At 48.0% G+C, this 12,409-nt stretch overlaps 1 protein-coding gene across 1 annotated transcript in view; it reads left to right on the top strand.

The window, feature by feature from the left end:
* Window positions 1-11,651, top strand: part of BLK (BLK proto-oncogene, Src family tyrosine kinase) — a 45,765-nt gene extending 34,114 nt beyond the window's left edge. Inside the window, exons 7-13 of the mRNA XM_064707143.1 lie at window positions 838-987; window positions 1,601-1,753; window positions 2,608-2,787; window positions 3,324-3,400; window positions 6,491-6,641; window positions 9,391-9,522; window positions 10,847-11,651. Of these exons, the coding sequence (XP_064563213.1) occupies window positions 838-987; window positions 1,601-1,753; window positions 2,608-2,787; window positions 3,324-3,400; window positions 6,491-6,641; window positions 9,391-9,522; window positions 10,847-11,055 (1,052 nt within the window). The 3' untranslated portion in view covers window positions 11,056-11,651. The remainder of the gene's footprint in view (window positions 1-837; window positions 988-1,600; window positions 1,754-2,607; window positions 2,788-3,323; window positions 3,401-6,490; window positions 6,642-9,390; window positions 9,523-10,846) is intronic.
* Window positions 11,652-12,409: the final 758 nt, after the last annotated feature.

Below are 12,409 nucleotides of genomic sequence, written 5' to 3'. Positions count from 1 at the left end.
AAACCATCCCTGGTTTAGATTCTCATGGAAGGAACAGCAGGTTGGAGGGGTGGATGGCTGAGCAGCTCCCTTGAAGCCCAAAAGGGACAAGATTCCAGTTGGAAATCCCTAGATCTGGTCACAAGTTTGTGGCTGAACAAGACAATTCTCCTGAACCCACCTCCTGTTCTCCCTTCCCAGCTGAACCACTGACCTTGGCACAAGGTTTAATAATGTTTAATCCAGATGGAAAATGGCTTTAAATGGCTTTAAATGGAAAGAGGGCAGGTTTAAATTGGATGTTAGGAAGAAATTTTTCCCTGTGAGGGTGGTGAGGCCCTGGCTGTGGATGCTTCTGGATACCTGGAAGTGTCCAAGTTCAGGCTGGACAGGGCTTGGGAGAACCTGGAATGGTGGAAGGTGTCCCTGCCCATGGCAGGGGATGGAAATGGATGAAATGGATGAAATTTAAGTTCCTTTCCAACCCAACCTATTCTGATTTCATGATGCTGAGGCTGGCAGAGCTCAGATGGGAACATGGAGCTGTGGAAAGGCCATCCTGACCTGGGGAACTGCTCTCCCTGCAGAGGTTCTGCTGGTCCCCACAGGCTTCCATGGGGCTGTTGGACACAGCACAGGCAGGTGTTAGTCCAGGAAGCCTGGACTGGATCAGTTCAGCTTTGATGAACTTTTATCCTGTCCCCTTGCCTTGGAGAGAGAAAAGCTGTAAATTCTGGGGGACTTGCCCTGGAAAGGCACCAACCAGGGCTGATTTGGAGCTGTTGGTGGAAAGAGGAGGCAACAGGTCCCTGGCTGGGGTGCAGTTTGTTTTCACATCTCCTTCTGCCTCTTCTGCAGATGCCTATTCCCTGTCTGTGAGGGACAGCAACTCTGCCCACGGGGACATCATCAAACACTACAGGATCCGCTCCCTGGATGGAGGGGGGTACTACATCTCCCCCAGGATGACTTTCTCCAGCCTGCCCGAGCTCATCCATCATTACAGCCGTGAGTTCTCTGCCTTCCCTCATGGATTTGTGTCCTGGAGGAGGGGACAGAGGGAGGAAAGGTTTGGGAGACACCACAGCTGCTCACGGGACAGGTGTGATCCTACAATCAGAACCCATGTCCTGGTTTCCATCTTAGGGAATTGCAAGGGTGAGCTCTGCCCCCAGCCCTGAAGTCAGGTAGTGTCTCCCATCAGGAAAGGAAAGACGGGAATGTTGCTAGGAAATGCAGGAGGGATGCATAGGAAGCAGGGTTTGGGATAACTGGGCAGGATAATTTGCTCCTCTATGGCTCCCTTTGAGCTTTCCCCTTTGATTGTGGGGCCATTCTGGGTGCCTTGATCCCTGTGCCTGAAGCTTTTTGTGAAATCATAGAATTATAAACATTGGAAAAGCCCTCTAAGACCACTGAATTCCCCCTGAACTGCCAAGGCCACCACTAACCCACATCTCCAGGTGTCACATCCACACAACCTTTAAACCTCTCCAGGGCTGGGGGCTCCACCACTTCCCTGAGTGGTTTTTGAGGTTTCCATGGGCTGATTTCTCCTGGATGGAGGAGGAAGTTTTCTCTGCCATCCCACTGAACTCTCCTGTGCTTTTTCCTCCTGCAGAGAAAGGGGATGGGCTGTGCCAGCGCCTCACAGCTCCCTGCACATCCCTGGTTCCCCAGAGACCCTGGGCCCAGGACGAGTGGGAGATCCCTCGGGAGGCCCTGAAGCTGGTCAAGAAGCTGGGCAGTGGGCAGTTTGGGGAAGTGTGGATGGGTAAGTGGAGTCACTTCCATTCCAGGAAAAAAAAAGACATAAAGAGAGGAGATGGAAAACCCTTTTATTTCCCTAAGGCAAGATTATTCCGGGAGTGGGGATCCTTAAGGACAAACAAATATTTATGGACACACACACAGGATCCCTGGGAAGGACTGGACAGCTCATGTTTGTAGAGAGCAGGGGTTGAGCAAGGGTTTCACAGGAGATGGGTGTTGAAATCTCTATTTACTCATCTCTTGGGATATGCCCTCATTCTTCCTGGGAATCCTGGGCACAACTGTAGTGACGCCAGTGATCCTAAGTCACTACACCTAGTAGGGTACCTGGGTAACATTTTCCCACTTTTTCTGCCTCCCTGTTCCACTTTTTAGTCCAGATCTCCATCCCTGATGCCCTCCTGCCTACTGCTAATCAGCAGGAGAGGAAGTGGGGGGAGCTCAGCTTCCTTTGCCGCCCTCTTTGTGGTTGCTGGTTGCCTTGGAAATGGAGATTGTGGACATGACCAGGCTGAGCTCATGTGCTGACTGCTCAGTCCTGCCTTTTTGGCTGCATTTGGATGATTTGAGAGCCCAGTTGGTGAGAGGATTTCACCCAGAAAGGGTCTGGGAGGGCTGTGTGAGGATGGGCTCACTGCAGGGACCATCTCTGATGCAGCCTCATGGGTGACAGCTGTGACATGAGTGTCCCTTCTCCCCTCACACCTGCTGGCACTGGGATTTTACCACTTATTCCTTTATGAGGGATTCAAGCTGTTCCTTGGTTTTCTGGTCCATGAACTCTCCTTATCACACAACCCCACATGAGCCTGCTGGGAGCCCAAAATTCCTCAAAACACCACCATCTCCCTGCAGGCTACTACAAGAACAACGTCAAGGTGGCTGTGAAGACCATGAAGGAGGGCAGCATGGACCCTGATGCCTTCCTGGCAGAGGCAAACCTGATGAAGAAGCTGCAGCACAACAAGCTGGTCCGGCTCTATGCTGTGGTCACCAAGCAGCCCATCTACATCGTGACAGAGTACATGGCCAATGGTAAAAACCTTCCTGGAGCTCTGTGCTGGGCTTCTGCACAACCACTTTGGTGATCTGGACAGTGCTCCCATGCAGAATGAGGGTGGGCAGGAAGGGTTGTACCAAATCTGCAAGAAAGTGACCCAGAAGTTTGATTCTAATACAGAAAAAGACTTTCTAGGTGGTGAAAAATCTTTGGTGATTCTCCATTTGAAGTGTGTTTAAAGTTCTCCTCCCCACTGTTCTCACCGGAAGTTTGTTTCAGATTTTTATTACCTTCCTGGTGAAATTGTCCTTTCTTTTGCTCCTCTTGTTTAGAACAGTTTAAACTATGAATGCCCAGCAGTTTGCAACAGATCTGTGCAAAACAGAGGGGAATTTGGGCTGTTTGGGATCTTTCCTAATAAAAGATACTCCAGTGGACACCCACTCTGGCTGCTCAGATTTCCCTTAGCATGGAGGCAGATTTGTTGCATATATTCAGAGAAGCACCAGGGAAAACAAATTTATAGATTATTCAGAAGAGTGACAGCAGTCTCTCCTCTCCTCTGCTGCAGGGTGTCTGCTGGATTTCCTGAAGACAGAAGAAGGAAGCCAACTGAATCTCCCCAAACTCATTGATATCTCTGCTCAGGTCAGCACACAGTGAGTGGGAAAAGGATCCAAGATTTGTTATAACTCAGTGAAATTTTTGCAAGTCTGCAGTCAATCAGAGCAAAGATTTCCTGGAGAAGAACAGCTCCTCCTGGTGTGCTCTCTTAGGGATTCTCCTCATCCTTCTCTGTCCATGTGCATATCAGTTCTGTCCTTAGGGCAACACTCTGATGGCTTAGTGCAGGGCTAGAGATCTGGAGTTGGGGGGTGGTTGAATTTTTTTGGTCTAATTTTATTTATTTTGCTTTCCTTCTTTGCTGAGTAGGAAAAAAAAATTTCTTTTTCTTTTTACTAAAAAAGGAGAAAAAGCTCAACAAAGAGGCTTCCAATGTAGGAGCAGCAGTTCTGCCCTTCTGAGGATGAGGCATAAAGGATGTTCTGATCCTCAATTCTGGGAATATTGCTCTTTAGGAAAACAAACTTTTAGCCTTTAAGCATCCCCAGGCTGCAAATCCTCATAGCTATAGCAGCAGCTTGAAATTTTAGTCCAGAAGTGCCTCTAAACACAAATAGGACAAAATTAGGGAAACCACATGAAGAATGAGAATGGCTAAATCACTGCTCTTTAGTCCCAGACAGCTGTTGACAGAATTTGGCTCATCCAGAGCAGAGTCAGGCTAATTTGGAAATATTGGCCAAAAAAATTACCCTGAAACATCAGGCTGAATATGGGATTTATCCATTAAGTCACTCATCTTCTTTTGTCAAAGTGGATTTGAGGAAACAATGTGCAAAGTTTGCTGGTACCAACCCTCATACAGAGTTGCTTTTTAATAAATTAACAGCTGGAAAATCTTAATATTTGGGGGGATGGTTTATTATATTGAAATATTTTAATTCTTGCTTTAACCAGAATGAAAAGATTTAAATGCTTTAAAGCAGTGCCACCTTCTGTCATTTTTACATTGAATTTTCCATAGGGGTGCAGAAGAACCTCTTTCTGTTTCTTCCCTCTTCACTACTGATAAACTTTCCACAACTGCAGCTCCATTATTGTTGTCTGTGAGATGTTATAGAGACAAATGCACGGTCCCTGTTTAGGATATTTGACTTAATTACTTCTCTCCTTCCCTCCTCTCCTGAAATCTCCACTTCCCTCCCTCCATCTTTCATTGTTTATTCCCTCTCTTGAAAATTACAGCCTGTGGTTTGTATTAAATTCCTGAGGATAAGGAATTAATTAATTCCTTAATTAATTAATTCCTTATTCCTATTAATCAATAGTACAGAGCCCTTGGGGTTAGTGGGAGCATTCCCCAGAAATTGGCAAGGTGCATTTCCGTGCAGGACCAGAGCAATCTCTGGGTGACTCAGAGCAAAGATTTTGGTCAATGTTACAGAATTATGGAATCATGGAATGGGTTGGGTTGGAAAGACCTGAGAAATAATCTCATTCCAATGCCTTGCCATGGGCAGGGACATCTCCCACCATCCCAGGTTGCTCCAAGCCCTGTCCATCCTGGCCTTGGGCACTTCCAGGGGTGGTGGGGCAGCCACAGCTTCTCTGGGCTAATTTCACCACCCAGCAGGACCAGGATAATTGAACACAGACCAAACTCCCACACCCCAATCATGCAAAACCCACAGAGGTCACCCTCAGCATGGGGCAGGAAGGATTTTACCCATCCCTGAGGCATTGGCATCAGCTGGAAGAACAACTTTCAATCCTTCCCTCTCTCAGCCCAGCACCTTCTCCCCAGGGCAGGGGCTCTGACATCCCCTGGGTGTCTCTGGGAGGAGCAGCAGGAGGAAAGGGCAGTCTGCTGAGCTGTTTTGCAATCTGCTTATCTGTGGTGTTGGGGTGACATCACAGCCCAGCAGGCACCCAACCCTCTCGAGCGCAATTTTTGATCCAATGACATCCGTGTGAGTTAAAATTAGAACAGTCTGGGCTGATACACTCAATCCTGTGGTCAGTCTTGAGGGTAAATGCTTGAAAACACTCTGGGCTGGAACGGGCTGAGCACCAGGTCCTATCTCATTAACATCAGGACAGGAAATTACATCAATTCTTCCATTTTCCACTGCAGAAATCAGCCCTTGCACTAGAAGGGTGTTGACACAGGTTAGAAATGCAGCATTGGAAAGTATGTGTGAGTATCCTGTTTGAAACCACATGTGAGTGCAGAGGCTCATGTGAATCTGCATGGAGTGGAAAATTGCTCTGCCCTCACCCACAGGCACTTTAAAGCTTTAATGGTTGCTACCCCTTGCTGGCAGGGGCTGCACACGTCCACTCACCTTCCCAATAAATGCCAATCCAAATCTGAGACTCAACCTGGCAATCTCTGTCTTCTATCAATTTCCCTTTTCAACCCCCAGCACTCATCAATGAAATGTTGCTGCTGTCATTGATGGAGGCTCATCACACACCAGGTGCCTCAATTAGATTTTAGGAATAAATTCTTCTCCATGAGGGTGGGGAGGCCCTGGCACAGGGTGCCCTGAGAAGCTGTGGCTGCTCCTGGATCCCTGGAAGTGTCCAAGGCCAGGTTGGATGGGGCTTGGAGCAACCTGGGATAGTGGAAACTGTCCCTGCCCATAGCAGGAGATTGGAATGAGAGGATCTTTAAGGTCCTGAGGTCCCTTCCAACCATTCTATAATTCTGTGATTTGCTAGTTTGTTTTGTTTTGTGGGTTTCTTTCCTTTTCTTAATTCACATATTTAATGGAATGTTTATGACTAAAATGCCCACTGGAGAGGAGAGACTTGTGGCAGAAACTGGGAATCTAGTGATGTGGTTTCAGCTCTTGCTGCAGACACAACTCAGGGCAAAACAGGGTGGTGCTTCTGTTCTGCTTCACTTGGCTGCTCAGGATGGTAAAGCTGCATGTCTGCACCTGTATGAGTGCAATATCTATTTATTTACCTGTCTGCTGATCCACCTGTCCATCCATCCATCCATCCATCCATCCATCCATCCATTCATCAGCAACATAGGCACATCCATGCTCACAGAGAGACAACAGCAACCCCGTAAAAATGCTGTGCTTTGCAGAAGTGGGTAAAAAACCACCCAAGATGCCATGGGGAGGTGATGATGAAGGTGTGCTCTTCCTCGCCTCCCAGGTGGCAGAGGGCATGGCCTACATCGAGCGCATGAATTTCATCCACCGGGACCTGAGGGCCGCCAACATCCTCGTGTCGGAGACGCTCTGCTGCAAAATCGCCGATTTTGGCCTGGCCAGGCTCATCGAGAACGAGTACCTGGCACAGGAAGGTGGGTGTCCTTCCCAGCCTTCATCTCCCACCCTCCTACTGAAGAGGTCTCTGGTGTCAAGATGACCCAAGGTGTTGGAAAGTCTCTTTTTCCCAGCCCCAAGAATGAAGAAGGCTCTGGTTCTCAAGGTTATTTATTTGCTCTTATCTAATGAATTCTTTCTCTGACCTGCTGAGATCTGTCCAGCAGGTTGGTTCATGGCACACTGACCACCTTGGGGCAGTGTTATCTTTTTATACTAAAAACTACGTGTACTTTATTTACCATAACTTCCCAATACCTATCACCTATGTTAGACCGTGAGTTTCTACTCTAAACCAATCCAAAAGTACCAACATCACAGCAGAAGATCGAGGAAGAAGAAGAAGGAGAAAGGCTGGACACACCCAGATTCCTCCATCTTGCCTCCTGAACTCCCCATTCTAAAACCCCCAAAAATCTACTTTTCAACCCGGGACAAACTATTATTCTACTTAAACTCTGTTGACTTGTAATTCTTCATATAAAGGTGGTAATTGTTTTTTCCATGGGTCAAGATCAAGGGCACAGGAGTCCAAGGTCTCTGAGCCCCTTGGCAGGGTCTCGAGTCCCCCAGGGCAGCCAGAGGGATTTTCTGGGTTCTGACAAATGCCTATCACCTATGTTAGACAGTCTGTCTCTACTCTAAACCAATCCAAAAGTGTCACCATCACCCAGAAGATGGAGGTTAGGAAGAAGAAGAAGGAGAAAGGCTGGACACACCCAGATTCCTCCATCTTGGCCCCTGAACCCCCATTCTAAAAAAACCCAAAATTCTATATTTTCACCCTGTGATAAATTCACTATCATTCTACTCAATCCCTTGTGGCTTGTAACTCCTTGCACAAAGTTGATAATTGTTTCCATGGGTTAAAATCAAAGGCACAGGTGTCTTTGACTCCGTGCCAAGGTCTCCGAGCCCCCTGCCAGGGTCTTGAGTCCTCCAGGGCAGCCAGAGGAATGTCCTGGATTCTGGCATCCTATCCTCAGGAATGCCAGGATACCAGGCTGGCATCAGGTACAGGGCAGGAGAAACAGAAACACCCAAACGTCCAGTTCTGGGAGAGGCAGCAAGGCTTGGGGGCTATAAAACCAACTGAAAACTGCAGGGGGAAATGGAAAACTCTTTTGGTTCTGTTTGGGGGGTTCCTGCTGCCCTTCCAGAGGAGAAATTTCACCTCTGCTAATGAAGGCTGCTGCCAGTGGCCAGGTTTTTGCAGGGATTCAGTTCAGAGGGAAGGAAATAACAGAGCTGGAGCCACAAATCTGGATCCAGCAGCAGCTTCCAGGTGTGCCAGGAAAACCAAGCCCTGACCACATCAGGTCCCTTCTGCAGCAGAGGGACCACATACAACACAATAAATCACAGAATCTTTTAGTTTGGAAAAGTCTTCTGAGATTATCCCTGCACTGAGCTCTGAGTCCGAGGTCAGTATGAGATCAAATAATTCAGATTGCAAAGGGACTCCACAGAGCATCAGGGAAAGTAGCAGTAGTGACTGAAATAAAGCAATTCAGTCAGGCATAAGTGGCACTTACCAGAAGATTTTCAAATTTTGGAAATCTGTCCACTTCTAGAGTTGGGATGAGATAAAGCTCCGCTTAAAATATACCCCGAGGAAAGGAAATTTAATAGTTTTTGTGGGCTTTTTAATAAGATAAGAAACATTTCTTTCAATTTCCTGTCCCCAAGATACTTTTTGATACAAATCATACCCATTTCAACATGCAGAACTGTTTCAGAATAGTAAAAGATCCCAAATGTAATTTGGCAACTGCCATGAAGGGGAATTTTGACTTTGCTGCAAATTTTTAAGGCAGTTTTATCCTTAAGAGAAGCTTTGATGAAATCAATATAATTCTGTTAATAACCAAAGGAGCTGCTTTCCCAGCAGAAAGCAGCTCCCACCAGCATTTTTCCAGCTACCTTGGCTCTGGAATAACACTTCTCCTCTACCTGCTTTGAACAATTCTCACTTCATATATTGCATTTCCCAGCCTTGTCACTCAGAGTGTGATGTGCAACAACTGAGGTGCTTATTTCACACCCTGTAGTTGGATTTCCACTCCTGGGAGGATGTGTATAAATAAAAATGTGGTTTCCTCTGCAGTGTAACATGATCAGTTCCCACTTATCAAGGTTGTTTTGCTGTTGGTTGTTGGTTTTTTTGGTTTTTTTTTTTTTTTTTAGCTAAACTGAAATTGCAACATTTTGGTCATTGCTGTCCACAGTGCATTAAGCAAGAACTTGGTGGACAAAATAAAAAGGTGATTATTTTGGTTTTAATAAAACTATGCAGCTTTAAGGACTGAGGAATTTATATTTGCTGCTATATTTATGCAGTTTTGCTAAAACAACCCCTTCTAATAAGTGATTTCACAGAATCACAGTGTACCAGGTTGGAAAGAGACCTCAAGGATCATCTGATACAATTTTTCTTGGCAAAAGCAAAAAAAAAAAATATACAGAATAAAATCCTACTGTTGTTGTCCCATAATAAATCTGCCAAATTGGTTTTGAATATTCCATACAGCTCTGGGATGGAGCAGATGCAGAGAAGGATGTGCAGATAATTAAAATGCTGGAGCCCCTCTCCTAGGAAGAACCACAGAATGATATTCAAAAGTCCAAAGGAACCAGGGATTGGTTTGGGGGAATTCTTGTGCCTGTGAGAGGTGAGGGAATTGCTCTAATTCCAGGACTTATTTCCCTTTGTTTCCTTTGGGACAGGTGCCAAATTTCCCATCAAATGGACAGCTCCAGAAGCCATTAACTATGGGGTTTTCACCATCAAATCTGACGTGTGGTCATTCGGGATCCTCCTGACAGAGATCATCACCTTCGGCAGGATCCCCTATCCAGGTACAGGATCCCTTTTCTGGGTACAGAATCCCTTATCCAGGTACAGGATTCCCTATCAGGGTACAGAATCCCTTATCTAGATACAGATCCCTTATCAGGTTCAGGATTATTTATCAGGGTACAGAATCCCTTATCTAGATACAGGATAGGTTTTCTTGTTACAGGATTATTTACCCAGGCACAAGATTATTTATCCAGGTATAGGATTCTCTTATCTGGGTACAGGATTATTTATCCAGGTACAGGATCCCTTATCCAGGTACAGGATCCCTTATCAGGGTACAGGATTATTTATCCAGGTACAGGATTATTTATCAGGGTACAGGATTATTTATCCAGGTACAGGATCCCTTTTCTGGGTACAGGATTCCTTATTTGGGTACAGGATCCCTTATCCAAGTACAGGATCCCTTATCCAGGTATGGGATCTCTTATACAGATACAAGATTATTTATCCAGATACAGAATTCCTTATCCAGGTACAGGATCCCTTATCCAAGTATGTGATCCTTTATCCAAGTACAGGATCCCTTATCCATGTATGTGATCCTTTATCCAGGTACAGGGTTCCTTATCCAGGTACAGGGTGCTGGGAATGCAGAATGAGTGTCCAGGCACTTCCACACCCAGCTGTCTCTGAGTCACAGAATTAAGTTGCCAAAGGTCTCTAAATTTAATTAACCTAGCCAAGGTGCCAGGGCCACCACTGCCCCATGTCCCCAAGTGCCACATTTACACATTTGGTAAATCCCTGCAGGGATGGGGACTCCATCACTGCTCTGGGCAACTTTGCCATTTCTTCATTTCCATGAAGAAATTGTTTTCAATACCCAGTCAAAAAGTCCCTTGGTGCAACCTGAGGCCATTTCCTCTTCTTATCTGAGAGAAGAGCCCACCCCCCTGGCTGTCCCCTCCTGTCAGGAGTTGTGCCGAGCCACAAGGTCCCCCCTGAGCCTCCTTTTCTCCAGGCTGAGCCCCTTTCCCAGCTCCTCCTGTGCTTCAGCCCCTTCCTCAGCTCCATTCCCTTCTCTGGACATCTCCAGCCCCTCAATGTCCCTCTTGTCACAAGAGCTCCTTCAAGCTGGCCTTCCTTCCCTCAGTTATCCCTATGCAAAGCCAAACTCAGAGAGGGGAATGAGGGAGGGGACAGAGGCATGGAGAGGAAGCAAACCCTGAATAAAGATTTCCAGAATTCAGGAATTCCAGATTCAGGGACCACCTCAGCCCCTCCATCCTTACCTGGGTGTGAACTTCGGGCAGCACAGACCTTCCCACCTATCCTGTGTGCTGAATAACTCCTGCTGGGCTGTGTTTCCCCCCATAGGAATGACCAACCCGGAGGTGATCCGCAACCTGGAGCGGGGTTACCGCATGCCCTGCCCGGAGTCGTGTCCCGGAGAGCTCTACAGCATCATCCTCAAGTGCTGGCGCAGCAACCCCGAGGAGCGCCCCACCTTCGAGTACCTGCAGTCGGTGCTCGAGGATTTCTACACCTCCACGGAGAAGCAGTACGAGCCCGAGCCTCAGCAATGAGCAGCCACAGCCCCGCCAGCCCCTGGGGACAGCGCTGCACGACAGCCACCACCCGCCGGTGGCTCGGTGGCTCGGTGGCTCGGCTTTCCCTTCCTCCCATCCGCGCATGGAGATGGGGAGTGAGGAGAGACACGAGGGAGGAGGATGCTGCCGGCTCTGTGGCTGTGAAGAGGTGGCTCTGAGAGGTGGCACAGGTCTGTGCCCACCTGGCAGGCATCACCTCTGGCACAAAGGACAGAAAACTCCTTCGTGATCCACCTGGATAGAGAAAAGCCCTTCAGCCCCACAGCTGCAGCTCTGGGAAGAGGGATCCGTGGCCACAGTGGTATTATGGGGGTGAAGAATCACTGCTGGCAATGCTGCACTGCCTCTGTGCCACAGGTGTCCTGTCCGCATCTCCTCGGGCCACACCTGCCTGGTGATGCCCCCTCTCTGCCTCAAATCAGTAATAAAAAACTGGATACGAGGATTTCCCACTTTATTGAGGCGTCAGGGTGATGGCTTGGGGGTGAAGAATCCCTGTCTCACCCTGCTGGCCATGCTGCAGCCCCTCCATGCCACGGGTGTCCTGCCATGCCTTCTTGGGCCACACCTGCCGGGTGATGCTCCCTCTCTGCCTCAAATCAGTAATAAAAAACTGGATATGAGGATTTTCCACTTCTTTATTGAGGTGTCAGGGTGGTGGTTTGGGGGTGAAGAATCACTGTTCCACCCTGCTGGTGATGCTGCACCCCCTCCATGCCACGGGCAGGGCTGCAAGCATGTCCTGTCTGCACCTCCTTGGGCCAGGTGATGCCCCCTCTCTGCCTCAAATCAGTAATAAAAAAAATGGATACGAGGATTTCCCATTTCTTTATTGAGGTGTCAGGGTGGTGGTTTGGGGGTGAAGAATCATTGTCCCACCCTGCTGGTGATGCTGCACCCACTCCGTGCTGCGGGTGTCCTGTCCGCATCTCCTTGGGCCACACCTGCCGGGTGATGCTCCCTCTCTGCCTCAAATCAGTAACAAAAAAACTGGATATGAGGATTTCCCACTTTTTTATTGAGGTTTCAGGGTGTGAGCGAACCCCTGGAGGAGGAGGGAGAGGCCGGGGGTCTCCCTGGGCAGAGCGGGGTGATGATGCTGGGGTGGTACCCGGGGAGGGAATGAGGAGATGCCCAAGGAGAAAATTTCGTGGTGTGGCCACGAGATGTCCCTCCTTCCTTGCGAATCTGGGCGACTCTTGGGAAGTAAAAACATGTAAAAAAAAATCAGAAATAAAACCCTTCCTCATTTGGGTGAGCCTTCGCTGCACAAGCTCCCAGTGCTGTTGCACGGCAGGTGCCGCTCCACACCCAGCCCAGGAGGGTTCAA

The sequence above is a fragment of the Zonotrichia leucophrys genome, chromosome 3 (assembly GCF_028769735.1).
Source record: "Zonotrichia leucophrys gambelii isolate GWCS_2022_RI chromosome 3, RI_Zleu_2.0, whole genome shotgun sequence".
Classification (NCBI taxonomy): domain Eukaryota; kingdom Metazoa; phylum Chordata; class Aves; order Passeriformes; family Passerellidae; genus Zonotrichia; species Zonotrichia leucophrys.
Note: the sequence above shows the minus strand (reverse complement) of the source record. Positions and strands in the feature narration are given on the sequence as shown.